At 43.1% G+C, this 25,107-nt stretch overlaps 3 protein-coding genes and 1 long non-coding RNA gene across 4 annotated transcripts in view; 2 read left to right on the top strand and 2 right to left on the bottom strand.

Moving 5' to 3' along the window:
* Positions 1-5,225, bottom strand: part of LOC143285919 (ganglioside-induced differentiation-associated protein 1-like) — a 36,331-nt gene extending 31,106 nt beyond the window's left edge. The window contains exons 1-3 of the mRNA XM_076593369.1: positions 5,091-5,225; positions 3,523-3,718; positions 2,193-2,369 (exon numbers count right to left, since the gene is read on the bottom strand). Coding sequence (XP_076449484.1) covers positions 2,193-2,369; positions 3,523-3,718; positions 5,091-5,225 — 508 coding nt within the window. The remainder of the gene's footprint in view (positions 1-2,192; positions 2,370-3,522; positions 3,719-5,090) is intronic.
* A 245-nt stretch (positions 5,226-5,470) lies between these two features.
* Positions 5,471-8,387, top strand: LOC143285674 (EKC/KEOPS complex subunit Tp53rkb-like). Its single transcript, XM_076593071.1, has 2 exons — positions 5,471-5,716; positions 6,733-8,387. The coding sequence occupies exons 1-2, from the start codon at positions 5,491-5,493 to the stop codon at positions 7,266-7,268; spliced, it is 762 nt and encodes a 253-aa protein (XP_076449186.1). The 5' UTR covers positions 5,471-5,490; the 3' UTR covers positions 7,269-8,387.
* Positions 8,388-8,667: 280 nt separating this feature from the next.
* On the top strand, positions 8,668-11,817 carry LOC143285979 (uncharacterized). The gene is made up of 2 exons (XR_013055738.1): positions 8,668-9,114; positions 9,698-11,817. It is a non-coding gene; the product is annotated as an uncharacterized LOC143285979 (long non-coding RNA).
* Positions 11,731-24,964, bottom strand: LOC143285978 (neuroguidin-like). The gene is made up of 13 exons (XM_076593443.1): positions 24,738-24,964; positions 23,615-23,719; positions 22,794-22,931; positions 21,877-21,961; positions 21,229-21,281; positions 20,348-20,486; positions 18,966-19,078; positions 17,665-17,720; positions 16,814-16,862; positions 13,888-13,971; positions 13,360-13,395; positions 13,035-13,071; positions 11,731-12,414 (listed from the first exon to the last, which is right to left on the bottom strand). The coding sequence occupies exons 1-13, from the start codon at positions 24,762-24,764 to the stop codon at positions 12,395-12,397; spliced, it is 942 nt and encodes a 313-aa protein (XP_076449558.1). The 5' UTR covers positions 24,765-24,964; the 3' UTR covers positions 11,731-12,394.
* Between the last annotated feature and the right edge of the window lie 143 nt (positions 24,965-25,107).

The following is a 25,107-nucleotide window of genomic DNA, read 5'->3' as shown; positions in this document are numbered from 1 at the left end:
GACTTGGAAAAGAAAGTCCACTTCTCTCTATTCAGTATGAAAACAGGGGAACAAATTTCAACACAAGATACAGTGATATTCAAGGCGTTTTGCTGGATTCCTAGCAGATTTTAACATCAAGGGTTGTGGTCACATGCCACTCTGTGGTGGTTGTACTGACAACTGACCATCGCAGACAGCACACAGACAACTAACCATCACACAGACAGCATACAGACAACTAACCATCACACTATACAGACAACTAACCATCACACAGACAGCATACAGACAACTAACCATCACACAGACAGCACACAGACAACTAACCATCACACAGACAGCACACAGACAACTAACCATCACACTATACAGACAACTAACCATCACACAGACAGCACACAGACAACTAACCATCACACTATACAGACAACTAACCATCACACAGACAGCACACAGACCACTAACCATCACACTATACAGACAACTAACCATCATACAGACAGCACACAGACCACTAACCATCACACTATACAGACAACTAACCATCATACAGACAGCACACAGACCACTAACCATCACACTATACAGACAACTAACCATCACACAGACAGCACACAGACAACTAACCATCACACTATACAGACAACTAACCATCACACAGACAGCACACAAACAACTAACCATCACACTATACAGACAACTAACCATCATACAGACAGCACACAGACAACTAACCATCACACTATACAGACAACTAACCATCACACAGACAGCACACAAACAACTAACCATCACACTATACAGACAACTAACCATCACACAGACAGCACACAAGCAACTAACCATCACACTATACAGACAACTAACCATCATACAGACAGCACACAGACCACTAACCATCACACTATACAGACAACTAACCATCACACAGACAGCACACAGACAACTAACCATCACACTATACAGACAACTAACCATCACACAGACAGCATACAGACAACTAACCATCACACTATACAGACAACTAACCACCATACAGACAGCACACAGACAACTAACCATCACACTATACAGACAACTAACCATCACACAGACAGCACACAAACAACTAACCATCACACAGACAGCACACAGACAAGGTGACAGCAGGGAAAACGGCCTCACCTCTCATGCTGCGTACAGACAACTAACCAAAGCACAGATAGCATACAGACAACCAACCAAAGCACAGATAGCATACAGACAACCAACCAAAGCACAGATAGCATACAGACAACTAACCAAAGCACAGATAGCATACAGACAACCAACCAAAGCACAGACACCATACAGACAACAAGGTGACAGCAGGGAAGACGGCCTCACCTCTCATGCTGCGTACAGACAACCAACCAAAGCACAGATAGCATACAGACAACCAACCAAAGCACAGACACCACACAGACACCACACAAGGTGACAGCAGGGAAGACGGCCTCACCTCTCATGCTGCGTACAGACAACTAACCAAAGCACAGACAGCATACAGACAACCAACCAAAGCACAGACACCACACAAGGTGACAGCAGGGAAGACGGCCTCACCTCTCATGCTGCGTACAGACAACCAACCAAAGCACAGATAGCATACAGACAACCAACCAAAGCACAGACACCACACAGACACCACACAAGGTGACAGCAGGGAAGACGGCCTCACCTCTCATGCTGCGTACAGACAACTAACCAAAGCACAGACAGCATACAGACAACCAACCAAAGCACAGACACCACACAAGGTGACAGCAGGGAAGACAGCCTCACCTCTCATGCTGCGTACAGACAACTAACCAAAGCACAGATAGCATACAGACAACCAACCAAAGCACAGACAGCACACAGACAACAAGGTGACAGCAGGGAAGACGGCCTCACCTCTCATGCTGCGTACAGACAACTAACCAAAGCACAGATAGCATACAGACAACAAGGTGACAGCAGGGAAGACGGCCTCACCTCTCATGCTGCGTACAGACAACTAACCAAAGCACAGACAGCACACAGACAACAAGGTGACAGCAGGGAAGACGGCCTCACCTCTCATGCTGCGTACAGACAACTAACCAAAGCACAGATAGCATACAGACAACCAACCAAAGCACAGATAGCATACAGACAACCAACCAAAGCACAGACACCACACAAGGTGACAGCAGGGAAGACGGTCTCACCTCTCATGCTGCGCTGAACAGCGGTGGGGAGCTGGCAGGGGGAGGGGGCCAGGTGGGGGTGGAAGACGACGCCGTAGGTCAGGATGTCCACAGGCACCTGGTTCAGCTGTTCCCGCACCGCCGCCACCGACTGTCCCACCTGTGTCGTCACGTCCGGCACCAAGTGCACGCTCGACTCTGCAATGGTCAACGAAAATGGTCAGATGCATGTTGAGTTTAATTCTTCTTCGTTTGTGGGCTACAACTCCCGCGTTCACTCGTATGTACACGAGTGGGCTTTTACATGTATGACCGTTTTTAGCCCACCATGTTGGCAGCCATACTCCATTTTTTTGGGGGGGCGGGGTGCATGCTGGGAATGTTCTTGTTCCTATAACCCACTGAACGCTGACATGGATTACAGGATCTTTAACGTGCATATTTGATCATCTGCACACGATGTACACACGAAGGGGGTTCAGGCACAAGCAGGTCTGTATATATGTTGACCTGGGAGATCAGAAAAATCTCCACCCTTTACCTACCAGGTGCTGTTACTGAGATTTGGACCAGGGACTCGCAGATTGAAAGTCCAATGTGTTAACGACTTGGCTATTGTGCCCGTCGCAGGGTTTAACGATAATAAGGGAATGCTAACTGCCATCCATCAAGCTTTTCAAATTCCAGCATTTATATATGTATGTACGTATAATTATGTGTATGGATGCATGAGTATAATATATTCATATATACCTAAATGGACCCCTGTAACAACATCTCCATCACCCTCATCATCATTCTTTATCACTCAAACACAGAAAACAAAATGTCCAAAATTTATAGCATCATCATCATCATCATTATCATCATCATTACTACTGCTTAGGTCAAGACATGATAATACATTTTAATGAATTATTGATGATGATGATGATGTACACAGGTACTTATTGATATAATGCCTATCCTCGGTCGGAACCATGCTCCAAGTGCTTTACAAACTCGGGTCATTTGCACAACAGGCTGCCTACCTGGGCAGAGACGACTGGCGTCTAATATCACTCTTTGTCTTTGTGAAAAGACATAAAGTCAATGAACAAAACACAAACTCACACGCATGCATGCCTCCCCCCCCACCCCCCTAACACAATATAAGCTTTAAGCTTGTTGATGCTCCTTAGTGTTTGTTTGCATTGTAATCATGCGTACTGTTGAACAATCCAAAAATATTTAAACCAATACTCATACCAGGTCCACAGGGGAAGTGATCATGGTACGAGTTAACTTGTACCTGGAGTAGAATATGTTAATACAGATATTTAAAAAAAAAGAAAAAAAAAAGAGGACCTACCAGCAGTCTCCAAGGAATCGATGTAGTCGATGATCTCCTCAGGGTTGTTGAGGATGATGTTGCCATGGACCAGGACGGGCACATGTGTGCCCTCAGGGTTCAGCTTGACGTACCAGGGCTCCATGTGCTGCCCGTGGAACAGGCTGACCAGCCGGGGCTGGAACTGCACGCCTTTCTCATAGGCTGCCAGCAGCACCTGACACCCACACACCAGGCTGTCATCAGTTGTTTGATGTGCAACATCCCCCCCAACACTCCATTCTTCTCGACGTGTGTGCGTGCGTGTGTGTGCGCATGCCTGTGTTAGTAAGAGAGAGAGAGAGAGAGAGAGAGTGCGTGTGTGTGTGTGTGTGTGTGTGTGTGCGCGCGCGCACACGCGCTTGCATGTGTTTGTAGGTGTGTGTGTGTGTTTGCCTGTGTGTGTGCCTGTGTGTATTAGTAAGAGAAAGAGAGAGAGAGAGAGAGAGAGAGAGAGAGAGAGAGAGAGAGAGAGAGAGAGAGAGAGTGTAATACTAATGGGAAATATATTTCTTGCAGATTTCTGCATACTTTGGGCAACAAAATAAAAGAAATGAAACAAATTTCAAATATGCACTGCTTTCAGTAAGGATCTGCAACATGTCTGCCATACTCAGATACTAGGAAATACCATTCAAGGGCAATCTATTGCATTTCAATTGACATAGTGTTCGCCTAGATTTATAGCCTGAGTGTGGGGGAGGGGGGTGTAGGGTGGGGGGGGAGGCATGCATGCGTGTGAGTTTGTGTTTTGTTCATTGACTTTATGTCTTTTCACAAAGACAAAGAGTGATATTAGACGCCAGTCGTCTCTGCCCAGGTAGGCAGCCTGTTGTGCAAATGACCTGAGTTTGTAAAGCACTTGGAGCTTCGTCTCCGAACAAGGATAGGCATTATATCAATAAGTATCCATGTATATCATCATCATCAATAATTCATTAAAATGTAATATCATGTCTTGACCTAAGCAGAATTAATGATGATGATAATGATGATGATGATGATGATACTATAAAAGTACTGCAACTTCTTGTACTACTAATGATACTTAGCTAATTCATATTGACACAGTCATTTTTGTAAGACATTTGAAAGATAAAAGTGAATGACAAGAGAAAGTGGAACACTGCACCATACATGGTTTGGGGAATGGTTTCCAAAATAACCTGGATTACCAATTCATGGTTATCATTCTACATTTATATTTATGTATCATTGTATAATCATATTGTAAAACATGTGATGTACGTTAGAATATGACTGTCTCACTGTTGTTTCACTTTCAGACTCAAATATTGCACATTGTAATAAATCAAGCCTGATCATAGCACTGGGTTTGTGCGTTTCATTTTTTAAAGTAGCCGTGGTGTATTAGTTTGCACGCCTCGATGTCTCCTTGAAACTGAAACTATATGTAACCACTAAACCAGGGTCAAAGACTAAGCCGGCAGTGAACGCAAGGGGTGGGTTATCAAAATGATGTGTTCCACAAGTTCAAAGCTGATAAACCATCACCCCGAACTTCAAAATTGTTTTAAAATGCACTTTACCTTTTGAGAAGAAAACGATGTTGGGAAATAATAAAGCTTGATTTCATGTCCATTTTCCTTTCCCTTTTTCTCCCTAGTACATGTAGTTGATGACTTGGCATCAGCAGCAGCAGCCGAATCTCCTTGAGCAGACATATTGCTGAGGGGTCAATTGAGAGAGTAGAGTAACGTCCCATTACTTAGAGATCTGTTTTGTTACCTGAATTATTCATTGTTTCTTCGCTTTTCTAAATCAACTACCGTCTACAAATTATATCTTTATGATAAAAGTGTAAATTGTCCAGGGTTTAAAGTTCGAATATTACAAATATGCATCCAGAAAAAAAAAAATTTTCTTCCTGAAGATTAATACACAGACCTCCCTCAATCTAACATGGCGGCACTTGATAACCAAGGACCTATGGACGCTGGAGACACGTGCAACAAAAAAGCGGTTAAGATAATGGACCGCGTTTTCCTGAAACAAGGAGCAGAGGCTAAACTTCAGAAATGCACATTCTACGGGAAGCCGTGCCTTGTCAAGGAGCGCTTCCAGAAGAAATACAGACACCCAGTATTGGACAGATCTTTGACAACACAGAGATTGAAGTCTGAAGTGCGAGCGATGCTTCGGTGTCGTACAAATGGTAAGATCTGTCGCTGTTTTGACAGGATTTTAGACAGTGCTTTTTTTTTTTTTTTTAATATTCTCCAGCGCCACAAATAATCGACTGTCGACACCAGGTGCATATTAGCTGTGGTACTGTTTGTGCTTTTTACGGGAGTTGCCGAATAGTTTGACTCATTGAGAGCTGGGTTCTCGCCCATGTGTCCAGAGTTCTGTTCCTGGTTTCGGCGCAACAGGTGGGTGTAGGGTGGCGATTTTCCAAAGGCCAACATGTATGCAGACGTGCTATAGCCAGAGTCCCATTCCTGTGTCTATATGTATGCTGAAAATCAACCATGCGTTTTAAAGACCCAGCAATATAATTACAATGTAAATGTGGTAATGTGTAAAGCCCAAGTGTCTGGAGGGGCAGTAGGCTAGAAACTTAGTTGGTTTGCTCAAGCCTGGATGACTTGTCTAAGGGCAGGTGGGGAGTTGGTAGAGAAGGCAGATGTCAGCATATGTGTTTGGGGAGTTGGTAGAGAAGGCAGATGTCAGCATATGTGTTATTTTGCAAACATGGAAATGCATCAACAAAGAAGAATTGGTAATGATTTGTGATGGACTTCTTCAGCAGTTCAAATCAGGAGTTCCAGTCTAAGATTGTGTGCTGGATGAAGGAATCGCTTTGAATTGCTACCACCCACCCTACCACTCCCCCTTGCCCAACTAAAACTGTTGTGTGTTGGGCCAGCAGGGATTTACTCATTTGGTGATTTGTTTTCCTTTAAGGTTTAAACCCATACATTTTACAAAACAGGTTTCAGATCGCATATTTTAACACATGTATTGATGCTGATAATCGTTTCATCAGTTGACTGGCTGGATTTATTAAATCAAATTTTCCCCCCACTTATGATGATGATATAATCAGAATTAGATTAATTGGATTGCATTGTAGTGCTGTTCACATGTCCTTTGCTGTGGTGTTTCTGGTTCACAGTCGTGCTGTGTTGCCATGGCCACGTTACTGAAAACACCATGGTTGTGTTGCAGGTATCCGCACTCCCGCAGTATACATGGTGGACATGGAATCCAGCACCATCTACATGGAGTACGTGGAGCCTTCAGTGACGGTGCGTGAATTCATCGCCAACATCCAACAGTCCCAGTTGGGAGAGGAACCTCTGCTGAAACTGGCTGGGAAGATCGGACAGGTGATCGGCACAGCACACCGCTGCAACATCATCCACGGCGACCTGACCTCCTCCAACATGCTGCTGGCACCGCGGCTCCAGCCGGACAGTGCCAGGCAGACGTCCGCCGGGGACATGTTGAACACAGACATCACAGACCTGGACGTGGTGTTGATTGACTTTGGACTGACGTCGTTGGAGGGGACGGCGGAGGACAAGGGTGTGGACCTGTACGTGTTGGAGCGGGCCTTGCTCAGCACTCACCCCAACACGCAGCACGTCTTTGAGGCCATCCTGGCCGCCTATCGCCAACACAACCGCTCGGGGGCTGCCGAGGTCATCAGGAAGCTGGACGAGGTGCGTTTGAGGGGGAGGAAGAGGACGATGGTGGGCTGAGAGCCACTGCCCTTTGTACAGCTTCTGATGACACATGAACTGAGCACGGCTTCTGATGATGCATAAACTGAACACGGCTTCTGATGACACATGAACTTAACACACTTTCTGATGACACTCTTAAACTGTGTACAGCTTCTGGTGACACATGAACTGAGCACGGCTTCTGATGATGCATAAAATGTTCACAGCTTCTGATAACTGATCAACTGTTAACTTCAGATCATGTATTTATAAACATGTGTGCGTGATGCTATAAAATTATGGAAAGGATGCACAGTATGTTCACTGAGCGGGTTCCTGGGATACTCTAAAATTTTCTAGAACAAAGGCATGAAAATAGGGAGAATCCTTCAATCTGATGCTAGTTGTCTGCTATGAAGAAGAGTTTTGTCCCTTCACCATTGCTTGGCTGAGAAACTTATCAATCAATAATGACTACAAGACATGCCTGCCTTTGTGTGCGTGAAGCAATGCAGATCTGATTAGAATGTGCAGCGTTAGAGTGACCCTCTGAAGTTTGTCTGGGACCCTCAAGAAAGTAGAGTTGTGTTAGAAGAATCCCTGGGGCCTGCAGTTTCAGATATTGTGAGCAGACGCCCTGCTGTTTTCTCCTGCTTTCAGTTGACGCTGAATACCTTCATCTTCATCACAGTGCTTGACTAACCCTGACCTCTGTCATCACATACATCGGAATAAGATAATGGATCATCATGACACAACTTGTACTTTATCCACAGCAGCAAAAGTTTTGTAGTGTGTAGAAAATAATGATCAGTTACAGTAAAATAGTGTACACTGACAGTCAGATTGTGCCTGTCATGCAATCGTATGTTGGGGTTCTAAACTGAATGTGACATAAGAAACATTGACCATCATGATCATGCAGCATGAGAGATGTAAATTGACAAAACAGTATCTGTTCAAGGTTATGCTTCATGTTGACAGTACAGAACGGCATTGTTAAAAAATTGTATGTGCTAATAACTCTACATAAGTACGCCAGCTACATGAGTGCTGCTGATCAAAATTATAAGAATGCTAAACATGTAATTGTGTCATTTACACAAATATGTGCACCATCCATATGAAACAAAACAAGAAAATCTGTACATTTTATATTTATGTGTATGGGTGTCATCTGTTTATATGTCATTTGTGTGTGTGTGTGTGTGCTTGCATTTCATCTGTGTATGCTTAGTGTTTGTAATGAGAGCACATCTGTATTATGCACATATGCTCATACATAAAGAAGCTATACAAACACACATATAAAAAACATTTATGTATGTGTGTGTGTGTGTTCAGTGTAGAGAGAAGAAAAAAAAGGAAAAAAAAACCCAACCCAAACCCACACACGTGTGTGTGTGTATGTGCGTGTGTGTGTGTGTGTGTGTGTGTGTGTGGCGATCTCTGCGGGTAGAAATATACATTGTAGCATGGATTAAAAAAGAGAAGAAAGGTAAGAACAGTACAGCTGGCATAAAGAAAATGATAAGGGGGCATGTGTTGGAGAGGAGAAAAAGGATCATCTGTGTGAAAAGAAACAGAACGTTGTATGCAGAAGGCTATGTACAGGACAGGATTTACTGCATTCTGCTGAACATTAGCTTTGGATGATAAGGTGTTAAAGAATCATAATGTAATTTATGAAGTACTAATAGCGACATAATAACATCAGGTATCTAATCACATCAGTGATGACCATGAGGGAGTTGACCCCATTTCTGTAATGTGTTGTGGTATGGGAGACGGACTGATTGAAGAAAAAGCCATTGTTAGGTTAGAGACAGCAGTATTTTCAAGAAGAACAGGACTAGAGGGTACAGAAGAGAAGACTGAACAGGTGGAAAGGAAAATTACAGACTTCTGTCTTAACAATAAACAGGTGGAAAGGAAAATTACAGACTTCTGTCTTAACAATAAACAGGTGGAAAGGAAATTACAGACTTCTGTCTTAACAATAAACAGGTGGAAAGGAAATTACAGACTTCTGTCTTAACAATAAACAGGTGGAAAGGAAATTACAGACTTCTGTCTTAACAATAAACAGGTGGAAAGGAAAATTACAGACTTCTGTCTTAACAATAAACAGGTGGAAAGGAAATTACAGACTTCTGTCTTAACAATAAACAGGTGGAAAGGAAATTACAGACTTCTGTCTTAACAATAAACAGGTGGAAAGGAAAATTACAGACTTCTGTCTTAACAATAAACAGGTGGAAAGGAAAATTACAGACTTCTGTCTTAACAATAAACAGGTGGAAAGGAAAATTACAGACTTCTGTCTTAACAATAAACAGGTGGAAAGGAAAATTACAGACTTCTGTCTTAACAATAAACAGGTGGAAAGGAAAATTACAGACTTCTGTCTTAACAATAAACAGGTGGAAAGGAAATTACAGCACTTCTGTCTTAACAATAAACAGGTGGAAAGGAAAATTACAGACTTCTGTCTTAACAATAACATCCTCCAGTTACGGACAGTTGTTTGACATCCGTGGTTTGTGTTTGTATTTCTTTTGTATCACAACAGATTTCTCTGTGTGAAATTCGGGCTGCTCTCCCCAGGGTGAGTGCGTCACTACACTACAGCGCCACCCTTTTTTTTGTATTTTTTCCTGCGTGCAATTTTTTATTTGTTTTTCCTATTGAAGTGGATTTTTCTACAGAATTTTGCCAGGAACAACCCTTTTGTTGCCGTGGGTTCTTTTACGTGCGCTAAGTGCATGCTGCACATGGGACCTAGGTTTATTGTCTCATCCGAATGACTGGCGTCCAGACCACCAGGTCTAGTGGAGGGGGAGAAAATATCGGTGGCTGAGCCGTGATTCGAGCCAGCATGCTCAGATTCTCTCGCTTCCTAGGCAGACGCATTACCTCTAGGCCATCACTCTGAGTCACAGTCTGGAAGAGGCTGAAGCAGGTGGCTGTCATTTGAGAGAGTGGAAATGGTTCCAATGAGTGACATATGCATATATTCAGGGCTGAAATTCAGGATTTCTGTTTCAGTCTGAAACTAGCTACATTTCCTGTATCCATGAGAAGTGTTTCATTTTCCAACTCTTCCCCACTTCTGATTTCAGACACCATTCTGAAGAATCTGTTAATGACCTTTCACAAGACAGGGTGTGCGTTAATCCCTCGATCAGATGTGTAAGAGTTTTGTACAGTACAAAAAAGTAACATGTCCATTGTGCAGGGCCAGAGATGATGAGAGGATTTCACAATACATAGAATGAGGAGCAAGGCATGGACCACATAGTAAATCACTGAATGAGCCAGAATTTCACACAGAGAAATCTGTTGTGACAACAACAAAAAAGATGATCTTCTAGTATATTATTTTCCTCACAAAATGGAGGAGACTGAACATCTTTTTGTTGTTGTTATTATTGTCATTTATTTTTTTTCTTCATTTAGAGGGAACTGCGATTTAAGAATCAAAGCCTTCCAGTTTCATCATAACACATTCAGCTGTCACACCTCCACACAAACCACTACCACAAAGGAATATATATATATATATATACATGTGACTTTATTTCAAATGACTTCCATGACATTTCTTCTGCCCTCTATCTCAGGTGACTGACTTCAGCATCCAATTTCAAGCTCATGCAGGACCACACTGACTGGTTTACAAAAACACAATGAATCCAGCTTTCCTACACACCAAATGACATGTTCCGATGCAAAACTAACTCATTGCTTAGTAACTGCCACAATTTACCATTCCCTCTTCCCGTCACCAGCCCAGTGCAAGCAAAAATTGCTTCAGAACACCACTGCAGGTTGATGTACCCTATTTGTGAATACTACAAACCTAAGCCCATCCATAACCTTATACCTGATTTTGTGTGCAGTATGTTGTGGGTCTCTGGTGACCCATGTTTTTTTCTGAAGAAGTAAAGCTTTGCCAGCTGTTGTGGGTCTCTGGTGACCCATGTCTTTTTTCTGAAGAAGTTAAGCTGTGCCGGATGTTGTGGGTCTCTGGTGACCCATGCTTTTTTCTGAAGAAGTAAAGCTTTGCCAACTGTTGTGGGTCTCTGGTGACCCATGCTTTTTTTCCTGAAGAAGTAAAGCTTTGCCAACTGTTGTGGGTCTCTGGTGACCCATGCTTTTGTCCCTGAAGGAGTAATACATTGCTGGATGTCATGGGTCACTGTTTTTCTGCAGGATTAAAGCATTGCCATGTGTTGTGGGTCTCCCAGGACCCATGGCTCTTCCCTTGAAGAGTGTGGAGCCGGGCCCCATGCACAACACTTTTTTGCTCATTCCTTTGTTTATTGATAATAATAATAATAATGGTCACTTATATAGCACACTATCCAGAAGTCTGCTCTTGGTGCTTTACACAAACGCTTTAACATAAAACATTACATCTATGTTACATACACACACCAAAATGTGACTACACACACACAAAAAAAAACAACAACTTTTGGTATGGGTGAGGGACCACGCTTTATTGACAAAGTTGTAACATCTGTGAAGGTAGCTTAAAACCTGGCTTGGTTAACATGTGGAAATAAAGGCTCATGACATATGGCAAAGCCTTGAATGGTGTATATACAGCTAGCTGAATGAAACAATTTTTAGCTTTGAGAACATCACAAAAAAAGTCAGGAACAAATTTTTGAATTTACCCCCATTTTTCTAGCAGTATAAACATGCTGGTCTTCTGTAGCATGATTTAACTGAAAATTCACACGACAGTGCTGTCTTACAGGAAACAAAAATTCCTCCACCCCCCTTTACTTTTGCAGATAAATGCACACAGTCCAGAAGCTCATCATCAAATGTACAATCTGTGTATACCAACACCTGTGTACAGATGGAAACATATTTCTATGCTCCATTTCACAGTGTAACCTGTCTTCAACACATACCCACAAAGCACCAACTCACAAAAGTTCCATGTCACAAACAGCATCCTCTGTCAATGACACATGCGCAAAAAATACTCACACATACACACGCAAAAATGTTGTAATCCGCCTTCACACACCCCACTCACACACCACATACACCCCCCCCCCCCACCCCACACACACACTCGAACACAGCCAGAGGATCATCTCTGATGAGTCACTGGTTTCACCGCTGTATACATCATCACCGCTTCAATGATGCCGTTTCTTTCCTGAAACAACGACAGAACAAACAAGCACATCTCAGCTAGTGTGTTAACAAATTTAAATTACAAAGACAAAAAGAAAAGGAGACGCATATCCAAGTATCATTCAGTTTGAAGGAAAAGAGCAAAGGACAGGCAAACAGATGTCGGGATGGCCAGGGACAGATGCGTGTGTATCTGTATGCACATGTGTATACCTTATGTGTGTGTGCAGGCATACACGTGCATATGCTGTGCATGAGCAAGAGATGCAGGCAAGCATACATGTGTGTGTGCACATGTGTGTATGCTGTGTCTGTGCAAGAGGTGTGTGTGTGCAGGCATGTGTGTGTGTGTGTGTGTGTGTGTGTGTGTGCATGCACGTGTTTATGGTTGTGTGTGTGTGTGCGAGAGACGTGTGTGCAGTGCCAGGCATGCACGTATGTGTGAGCGTGTATGCACATGTGTATAAGTTGTGTGTGTACATCTCTGTGTGACTGTGTGCATGCATGCACATACATGCATGCGTGTTTGCATGCGTGTGTGTGTGTGTGTGTGCAAATTCTCTGAAACGGGGTGATGTTTAACACACACACACACACAGAAAATAAAGAAAAGAAAAAAGAACCCCATTCAAAACCATTTACCTTTTCCTTTCTTGGGTTTGCCTTTCCCCTTGAATCCCTGCAGCAGAGACAGAAGACTTTATATCGACACTTTAAAGGCAGATCAACCTTAATGTCACATTCCAGGAAACGTAGTATGGCTGCCTAAAAATGAGTCATGCTCATGAAAGCCTTCCCCAAGGAGAAACGAGTAAATGTGGGACTCGCAGTTCTTAAACACAGAACAAGTAAAACGACTTTGCAAATGAATGCATCAGTTTATGCACACAACCCCCCTCCCCAACAGCAAACAAAAGCAAATTAGAACAAAATATAATGAATAGAATTAAAGGAAACAGACAATTACCTTAGAGGTTCTCCTTTTCTTGGCGGGCGGTCCACTCTGTGCAACAAACCAGAGGACTGAGTCAGTCACACAACCATGTTTATTAGATTTTAAGTTTTTGTTCAGAACACAAAAAATTCCACTGATACACATATAATATTCAAGCAGAATACGTCTCTTCTTAACTTATGATATTGTCAAACATAAAATGAGAGGAAAAGACGAAATAAAAGTTACAACCAGAAAGGCAGAAATGTTGTTGTATGTGTGTGTGTGACTGTTGCACATCTTCCCACAACACTCACACACACACACACACACCACGCGCACACACATACACACACTCTCTCTCTCTGTGTCTCTCTCTTGACAAAGTATGCAACTACAAAGATCACAGTTCATTCAAAAATCAAATATCACCAGAGTAGGACAAGAATTAAACGAAAAAAGCAGCACTTCCATAGTTGAAGCAGCACTTCCACACACTTCCAGCCACTCACACACACACAAAGAAATGCATCAAGGTGGACAGAACAAAGCAACACTCACCTTGGCATCCTCGTCACCAAAGTAACTGTCAAACCTCACCAGCCCCTCCAGGCTCCCCATGGTGGCCACCTGCCGACTCTTGTTCTGAAACAGCACCACCAGCCACACATCAACGGAGGAAGCTGGCACAAGCGGTCAAGATGTTAACCAGCCAACACAGCGTCCCTCAAGGTCTGGGTTCCAGTCCCACTCTCACCCTGTCTCCCAAGTTTGACTGGAAAATCAAACTGGGTGTCTAGTCTTTCAGGACGAGACCCTGAACTGAGGTTCTGTGTGCAGCACGCACTTGGCACACTGGAAAAGAACCCATGGCAACGTAAGTGTTGTCTTCCGGCAAGGTCCTGTTGAAGAAATCCACTCTGATAGGTATAGGTACTTAAATACATATGCATGCACTCAAGGCCTGACTAAGTGCGTTGGGTTTTTAACTCCTTTCGTGTGTAAACACATGCAGATCACATACGCATGTAAAAGATCCTGTAATCCATTAGGTGAATTATGGAAACAAGAACAGATTCTCCGTTGAAATGTGAAAGTGTCTCTAGCCCTGTAAGCAAGCAATTTGTGTAGTTGTCAGAGAACAAATCACTGTCACAGGCAGGACTGGAGCTATCGCAAACATCACACATGAACCAGACAGTTGTACACATTTGTAATCCTGAGGCTTGTTACTGCTGACAGTCACGTACGCCTGCATCCATTCCAGGTCTGTATTTTACCGTTCCACATCTATTTCTTCCATGCTCATGTGTGCACAAGTGTGCATGCGCATGTGTGTATGTGTGTGTGTGTATTATTTATGTGTATGTCAGTGAGTATGTGATCTTGTATGTTTTACGTCTGACTGACATGCTTTGATCAGATTGAAAGCGCTTTATAAATGTGACGTTAATTATATTGCTATTACTTGGCTTATATCACAGACTGACATAAGTTTACGTTTGGGCCAACAGCAGAGTGAGAGCTGTATTATCAATGGTTTCTCCAGTCAATGGGAAACCATTTACAGCTTAGTCTTTTTGTGAAGGACTATGACTCTCAAACTAGGAGGCAAAATTGCACTGGCTCTTAGTGCTGCAGCTTTGTGGGCTAGTTGGCCTTTGGGAACCATCCCAATGCCGACTGTCCTAAAACCCTCTTGGCCGAGAGAGTGGGGATGTACTTGGGCAAGACACTCTCCACTATAATCAAATTCTAGCCCAAATAGTCGGAACAGCAGTTGCCTCCTCTGCTGTTCTGATGATCATAGTCGGACATGACTGACTATCATATATATATATATACAGCAAAACACCTGCACACAGGCCAAGTCACACTGACACAACACACAGCAAAACACCTGCACACAGGCCATGTCACACTGACACAGGGGGCACAACACAGCAAAACACCTGCACACAGGCCAAGTCACACTGACACACCACACAGCAAAACACCTGCACACAGGCCAAGTCACACTGACACAACACACAGCAAAACACCTGCACACAGGCCATGTCACACTGACACAGGGTGCACAACACACAGCAAAACACCTGCACACAGGCCATGTCACACTGACACAACACACAGCAAAACACCTGCACACAGGCCATGTCACACTGACACAGGGTGCACAACACACAGCAAAACACCTGCACACAGGCCATGTCACACTGACACAACACACAGCAAAACACCTGCACACAGGCCAGGTCACACTGACACAACACACAGCAAAACACCTGCACACAGGCCATGTCACACTGACACAACACACAGCAAAACACCTGGACACAGGCCATGTCACACTGACACAACACACAGCAAAACACCTGCACACAGGCCATGTCACACTGACACAACACACAGCAAAACACCTGGACACAGGCCATGTCACACTGACACAACACACAGCAAAACACCTGGACACAGGCCATGTCACACTGACACAACACACAGCAAAACACCTGGACACAGGCCATGTCACACTGACACAACACACAGCAAAACACCTGCACACAGGCCATGTCACACTGACACAACACACAGCAAAACACCTGCACACAGGCCATGTCACACTGACACACCACACAGAAAAACACCTGGACACAGACCAAGTCACACTGACACAACACACAGCAAAACACCTGGACACAGGCCATGTCACAATGACACAACACACAGCAAAACACCTGCACACAGGCCATGTCACATTGACACAGGGTGCACAACACACAGCAAAACACCTGCACACAGGCCATGTCACACTGACACAACACACAGCAAAACACCTGCACACAGGCCAGGTCACACTGACACAACACACAGCAAAACACCTGCACACAGGCCAAGTCACACTGACACAACACACAGCAAAACACCTGCACACAGGCCATGTCACACTGACACAACATACAGCAAAACACCTGCACAAAGGCCATGTCACACTGACACACCACACAGCAAAACACCTGCACACAGGCCATGTCACACTGACACAACACACAGCAAAACACCTGCACACAGGCCATGTCACACTGACACACCACACAGCAAAACACCTGCACACAGGCCAAGTCACACTGACACAACACAGCAAAACACCTGCACACAGGCCATGTCACACTGACACAACACACAGCAAAACACCTGCACACAGGCCATGTCACACTGACACAACACACAGCAAAACACCTGCACACAGGCCAGGTCACACTGACACAACATACAGCAAAACACCTGCACAAAGGCCATGTCACACTGACACAGGGGGCACAACACACAGCAAAACACCTGCACACAGGCCATGTCACACTGACACAACACACAGCAAAACACCTGCACACAGGCCACGTCACACTGACACAACACACAGCAAAACACCTGCACACAGGCCATGTCACACTGACACAACACACAGCAAAACACCTGCACACACACTCACCTTCTCTTTCTTGGACACTGAGGTTCGAACAAAGTATTTCTCTTCATACCTGCAATCACAAAACAACATTAATGATAATAATAATGATAACACAACTACTGATAATAATAATTTTTTGAGCAAATCTGTTTTGGGATCAGATCTGAAGGATGTATCAGCAGAACAGAGTCTGATATTCTGAGGGTAGAGATTTCCACAACCAAGGACCACTGTGCGCCAATGTTTAGAGACCATGGGATGTAACGTGGTGTTTAAAACATGCGTGGCTCAGACGAAGGACACAGGGCGAGGTGGACTGTAAATCTTTACCAGGTCAGAATGGTAAGAGGGTGCAGAACCAGTCAATGAACTGAAAACTTCACTAGTCATTGAAAACTTTCCTTATGGTCGCATTTCTCGTGGCTCTTGCACACTTGCACACTAACGCTCTCCCACACACCAGTCACCTACATCATACACTCACACCCATCACACTAACGCTCTCCCACACACCAGTCACCTACATCATACACTCACACCCATCACACTAACGCTCTCCCACACACCAATCACCCACATCATACACTCACACCCATCACACTAACGCTCTCCCACACACCAGTCACCTACATCATACACTCACACCCACCATACTAACGCTCTCCCACACACCAATCACCTACATCATACGCTCACACCCATCACACTAACGCTCTCCCACACACCAATCCCCTACATCATACGCTCACACCCATCACACTAACGCTCTCCCACACACCAATCACCTACATCATACGCTCACACCCATCACACTAACGCTCTCCCACACACCAATTACCTACATCATACGCTCACACCTATCCTGTACTTACTCTTCTCTCTCTTTCCGCTGTCGGTCAGCATGCAATCTGTGCAGGTCTGCGGAGTCCTGTTGACAGATCAAAAAACCTTTTTCTGCAGATACATTCAGTGATGGAACCAGACGCTCATAACCCCCAACAGTAAAGCTAATCCTCCTCTAAACCCACCATCATAAAACAAAAAACCAATAGTGACAATAATAATAAGTGATAAATATAATGATAATACTAATTATAACAATAACAACGGGTATGTATAATGTGCTCTGCTTCATTAGGATAGGGGTCCACAGTGCTAACAATTATCATCAATACAGTGGGGTTAAATGGTTACAAAAGAACCCATAGCAATAAAAGAGTCGTCCCTGGCAAAATTCTGTAAAAAAAAAAAAAAAAAATCCACTCTGACAGGAAAACAAATACATTCAGATAAAAAAAAACACAAAACAAGGACGGCATTGCACTGTAGTGGTATTCTCTCCTCTCCCTGGAGACAGCAGCCCAAATTTCACACAGAGAAATCTGCTGTGACAAAAGAGTAATACAATACAATATGATACAGTACAATGTCTCCCCCAAACAGGACAATAACTGTCGACATGGTGGGAGTAAAACTGGTCATTCATGTAAAAGCCCACTTGTGTATACAAGGGAACATGGGAGTCGCAGCCCACAAACCAAGACTAAGACACAATACAATTCAAATAACAATCCAAAACAACACAATACAACACAACATTATACAACACAATACAATACACTACAATAATTCCGAGACATACCACAATACACAACACAATACGATACAATACACTAATTCCGAGACATACCACAATACACAACACGATACAATACAATAATTCCAAGACATACCACAATACACAACACAATACGATATAATAATTCTGAGACATACCACAATACACAACACGATACGATACGATACCATCATTCCAAGGCATACCACAATACCTATTACGATACAGTACCATACAATCATTCCGAGACATACCACAATACACAACACGATACGATACCATAATTCCGAGACATACCACAATACACAACAGGATACAATACCATAATTCCAAGACATACCACAATACACAACACGATACGATACCATAATTCCGAGACATACCACAATACACAACACGATACGATACCATAATTCCGAGACATACCACAATACACAACAAGACACAATACGATAATTCCAAGACATACCACAATACACAACAAGACACATTACCATAATTCCCAGACATACCACAATACACAACAAGACACAATACGATAATTCCAAGACATACCACAATCTCTTCCGGTTCATCCAGGATCTCAGAGCGAAGGTCTGCCAGCAGGGTGTTACTCAGCGCTCGTCGCTTCACGCGCCTCTCCTTCTCCTCCACACTCTCGTCCGCTGCTGCACACACAGAGAAACTCACCGCTTAATATGTGACAATAAAACAGAATAAACACGGGATGCCGAATGGAGGTAATCTACTAGTCCTAATGGGACGTTATCAGCCGTTAGCTACTTTTGCTTTCTCCGTGTTGGAAGGTTGGGCATGGGGCTAACAACCTGGTCCCCTAAAAAAGCTTGGTCACAGAAACAGTAACAGAAGAAACCAACACTACTGTGTGTGACAGACCTCTAAAATCGGCGGAAGATACTCGCATGAATGACGGTGCTGAAAGCAAAAGGAAGCCACTGACAGAAAGGTGCAAGTCCTTAGTAATATTAATAATAAAACAATAGTATATATATATTATATCTGTGTAGCACTCAAAATCTTATGACGAAGACAAATCAAAATGATTCCACTCATAACCAATCACACTCACGCATAACTCTGAACTAAAAGGATGAAAGGACAAAAAAGTGATAACTTAATGTAGAGAGAATATTACAGAAACTAGACACAGATACACACACACACACACACACACATATAAACTGACTGTTAAGGCATGGGGGCCACTTTAGTAGGTCTGCACACACACACACACACACACACACACACAGACTGACTGTAAAGCATGGAGGCCATTTTGGGAGGTCTGTACACACACAGAGACTGACTGTAAAGCATGGAGGCCATTTTGGGAGGTCTGTTTTCACACACACACACACACAGACTGACTGAAGCATGGAGGCCATTTTGGGAGGTCTGTACACAGACACACACATAAACACACAAACACGCGCGTGCACACACACACACACAGACACACACACACGCAAACACAGAGGCACAAACACACAAACTGACTGTAAAGCATGGAGGCTACTTTGGGAGGTCTGTATACACATACACACATAAATGCACAAACATGCGCGCACACACACACACGCGCGCGCGCGCGCACACAGTAACACACACACTAACACACACACACAGAGGCACAAACACATCCACAAACACACAGACTGACTGTAAGGCATGGGAGCCACTTTGGGAGGTCTGTACACACACACACACACACACACACACACACACACACACACACACACACACACACACACACACACACACACACACACACACACACACACACAGAGGCACAAACACATCCACCAACACACAAACTGACTGTAAGGCATGGGAGCCACTTTGGGAGGTCTGTATACACACACACACACACACACACACACAGAGGCACAAACACATCCACCAACACACAAACTGACTGTAAGGCATGGGAGCCACTTTGGGAGGTCTGTACACCCCCTTCCCGTCCTTCCTCTTCCCATCTTCCTCGTCGTCATCATCACTGCTCTTGTCTTTCTCCTCGTCCTCTTCCTCGTCGTCGTCATCTTCATCGTCAGACTGCAAAGTCACACAAAAAACAACTCACATACGTCAGTTCAAATCCTGTTCACATTTCACATATTGGAAGAGAATAACAAGCACTAAAGCATAAAGGAAATTTTCTATCTAAAATTACGTTTAATTACACATACTTAACCGTGACCCAACTAGTGCAGACTCCGGCAGGGGTCTGACATTCCTGTCCTGTGCAAACTACTATCCGCCTATGCGGAGAAAACGAAAGCAACTACGGCCGATAACCTCCCGGAAGTAGGTAACCTCCCCTTTGTCCCACTGGCTAGCAGCCATCATGACTCCTGTTCCTGTGCTGTTCATACGGCTAAGTTTTTTCCCCATATTTTCTGCCTGTCTGTTGATTCTCTGGCGTTCTTGTTTGTTGTCAAATTATGTCTCCAAACAGGTCACATAATTATGTAGCTCGATTGGGCAATCGCGCTAAAATTAAGGCGCGATCGCAATCGATTCGCTGACACTCTGGGCCATCAAAATTCACCAACAAAACAAGGGGGGAGAACCATGGCTCTGCAATCTCCCCAGGGACCGCAGCCCAAATTTCACACAGAAAAATCTGTTGTGACCAAAAAGGAATGCCATAAAAACAATATACTTCATTTACACCAAGACTCAAAGAGGATGTCAGGCACAAAAGTTTCTGAACAAATGACAAAGAAAAACAGAATTTTCTGTAAAACTAAAAGTGCTTGTTTATAAGTACATCTCATCAGTCAGCAAAACTCACCTCCACATTGAAATTGTCCATGTTCGGTTTGAATTTCAGTCCATCTGGTTCCCCTGAAAACAGATTTCAGAAACAATAAAAGCTGTTATTGATGTTACTGTGATGATAACAGATAATTCAACAACTGAACTCGAAGCAAAACAGTTAGAGGTCCCTTTGCCTTTTCAGGCAGCAAGGGCTGTGTGTGTGTGGGTGTGTGTGGTGTGTGTGGTGTGCGTGCGTGCGTGCGTGTGTGTGTGTGTGTGTGTGTGTGTGTGTGTGTGTGTGTGTGTGTGTGTGTGTGTGTGTGTGTGTGTGTGTGTGTGTGTGTGTGTGTGTCCGCGTCTGTGCGTGCGTGCGTGCAGGTGTGTGTGTGTGTGTGTGTGTGCTTTATCTCTTTAATTCAATGTCTTTTCACTTTAGGTGACATTAATCATGTGTGTCGTGCGTGTGTGCATGCATATGTGCATGCGTACATGTGCGTTCGCATGCATTTGTGCATGTTATTGTGTCTGTGTTCACTGAAGATGCACATATGTGTACATAGGAATGTACATGTGTCTGAGTGGGTATATGCATTATCGATGTGAGCATGTGTGTGCATGAATATGTGCTTGCCTGCACAAACATACACATACGTGACCATTACCGAGCAACAGGCAGACCTACCCGAGTCTCCAAATCGGTGTCTCTTCACCAGTTTGCTGATTTCATACTTCAGCTTTTCCTCAATGGCCACCGTCTTCTCTAAAAACTGCACAATGTGGACAACAGACAGGAGAGCTATCAATAATTTATAATGTATACATTTCTGAGCCTCAAAACAAAACTCAACAAAATAGGTGGGAACAACAGCTATATATTTTTTTGTCATGTCCAAGTATGGCTAATAATTTTATCAAATTGGTCAAAGACAGATGACCAACATCCTGTCATCCTGGTGGCTAGTTACAATATATAAATGAGATATGAATGAATTTCCTGCCAAAATCATTTATGAACCTCAATTAAATAGACAACTTTTCTGAGTAAGGCCTTTTGTCCAAACAAACATTACTGCCCTTTTATATATCCATATTTCTGGCAGGTATTGATGTTGTATACATACCAGTTTACATAAAATTTGCATTAGGTTTTATTCCTGTTTCCAATTCCAATAAATATATCAGATTCAGTGCATCTATCATTTTACTCTATTTCCATGGGCAGCTTCAAGAAAATGTCAATCAATAAAAACGGTTACATAAGTACAGGAGGTTGGAGAGATGAATTCACATGTAACAAGGATAAAGGTTGTTACAGATGCAAAGAAATTGGATTTACATAAACATGTCTGTATTGACTCACACACACACACACACAAGAGGACAGTTTACATGTTGTTCTGAATCAGTTGCCAGACAGCAGGGTGGTCTGTGATGGAGTAGTACAACACACACACACACCACCATCCCCCCAACGCACGCACACAGACGAAACCCCCCCCCCTCCCCGTACCCCTCCCTCCCTCCATCCCCTGAACACACACACACATAAACGCAAACTACAACTGCCGCAGCTACTTGACAAATGACAGCACAGTGTACCGTGCGGTTCTGAATGAGTCTCCAGATGGCAGGGTGGTCCTTGATGGAGTGACCAGTCAGTTTTTTGCCGATGACGAGGGCCAGGTCCTGAAGGTACTGCATCATCAGCTGGTTCTTCGTCTCCAGAAGGCTGATGCCCTGCACACGCACACACACATGCACGCACGCGCACGCAACACACACACACACACACATCACCATATCAGTCAGGACAGCTAATTGTACTTGGCAATTTCGTTGTTATGAGTTCGCAAGCATAATATAAAGTGTTACACATGCACCACAAGGATCACATCATTAGTTACTGACTGATCTGAAAACAGTGACTCAAAGTCAAGCAAGACAACCTCAAAACATAATGAAAAGTACACATAAAAGAAGACAATGATGTTTTGTCTATCACATACAATATATATATATATATATATATATATATATATATATATATATATATTATCAGGAATTTGCAGACAAGCATCAGTTTGTATGACATTCATGATGCATATATCATGTACTTTTCTTTTTATTAGGAATTTGCTGACAAACATCAACATGTATTGTATGACATTCAAGATACATTTTGTTAAGAGAAAAGAACGTAACAATTCATCAGTCAATGAAAACAAATCATTTCAATCATTTATATCCTCTTAAAAAATACAGCTTACAGGGAAAACAGACAAAGAAAATTGTGGGTAACAATACTGCTACAGACAATCAAATGTAAGATGAGTCAACCCATCATGTAGAGGCAGTGAACAGGTTAATGTTAAATGATAAAGAAATGGAGCAGTAATGAGAACAAGTGAAGGGGAACTGACCTTGGCGTTGAAGCCCTGTGTGATGGCTTCATGACTGGCCACACCCTTCACAGCCTCCAGAGCATCTTTCATGCTCTGGACGATGGCTTCTTCATGCACACCATTCTGACAAACATATGTATTATGATATATAAAATATATGCAGAATACTAAAACCATTATGATTATCTGAGAATTTTATTCACTTTGAAACAAAGATTGATAATTTCACAAATGGTATTATATGATTACTTATGAAGTCATTTGGTGTTGCATAAAGCTCTGTGCATGTTTGTTCACTTCTTGTTTGCATACGGGGTGGTGTGTGTGTGTGTGTGTGTGTGTGTGTGTGTGTGTGTGTGTGTGTGTGTGTGTGACTGTGAGAGTATACATCATGTTTTTACTGTCACTGAGCTCAATATTGTTACATCAAAAACTGACAAGGCACACTAAAATATCTCCGCTGTTCAGTTATGAGAAATATAATCATACATATTGTATCAAATATAAGTTTAGTATTCTAAAATCTGAAGTAACTTTGGTGTTAGGTATGTAATGTTTTCCCAGTGTGATGTAATTTGCAATTTTAATTTTACGGCAATACAATCATTCACTGTTTCAGTTACACTTGCGCCTAGCTCCCAAAACCGCCCCCTCCCAGCACACACACACCAATGCTCCCAGAACATACACACACATATATACGCGCGCACATGTATACACGACACCAGAATCCACAACACACACACACACACGTACACGTACGGGCGCGCGCGAGCACACACACAAGCATACGCACGAACATATACTACAACGGTGGTCACAAAAACTAATATCAACCTCCCCGAGGCCACTGACATAATTAATATGTTCTTCGGTCTGCCTTTTGGGTATGCGAAGAAATAAAGCATCATGGACAAAACAAAAGTGAAACACGTGCCCACTGGATTTGAGTAGAACTACAACTTAGAAGTGAAACACGTGCCTGATGTGTTTGTTTTGGTGATCAAGTTGTTTTTCACAATTTCCATTCTTCTAAATGGGGGGCTTTCCAATCGGTTGATGAGATTGCCACACCTAAGAATCTGTGTTTAATTTACCATTCAACTTTTACACAATAAAAGCGAAAAATTTAATGACATACCTCCGCACGAACGTCCTGCGTCGCCATTTTAATACTCAAGTCGTTAGAGTTATTGTTCTTCTTCCCAATGGTTGCTGATGCAGAGAAACATCTTTTTGCCGGTTAAGGTTGAAAATTGCAAAATGAAATTCTGAAAACAGAAATTTACCATTGGAAAGTCTGTTTGTTAAAACATGAGAACAAATATTAGCGGGACCAGTAGGTGCGGGCTACTGGCCTAAAAAATCTGGGTCTCTGTATTCGTTTCACAGATTTGGGGAGTAATACACTTTGCGCATGCGTACACAATTCAAGAAAAATAAAATCGAAAATTGAAGTAATCAAAAGCTTTAAAAAGAATATATATTGCATTTAAATAAATTCAGAATTA

Source organism: Babylonia areolata, chromosome 9 (genome assembly GCF_041734735.1).
Source record: "Babylonia areolata isolate BAREFJ2019XMU chromosome 9, ASM4173473v1, whole genome shotgun sequence".
Taxonomy (NCBI): Eukaryota; Metazoa; Mollusca; class Gastropoda; order Neogastropoda; family Buccinidae; genus Babylonia; species Babylonia areolata.
The sequence above is the reverse complement of the archived record's forward strand: the minus strand, read 5'-3'. Positions and strand labels throughout refer to the sequence as shown.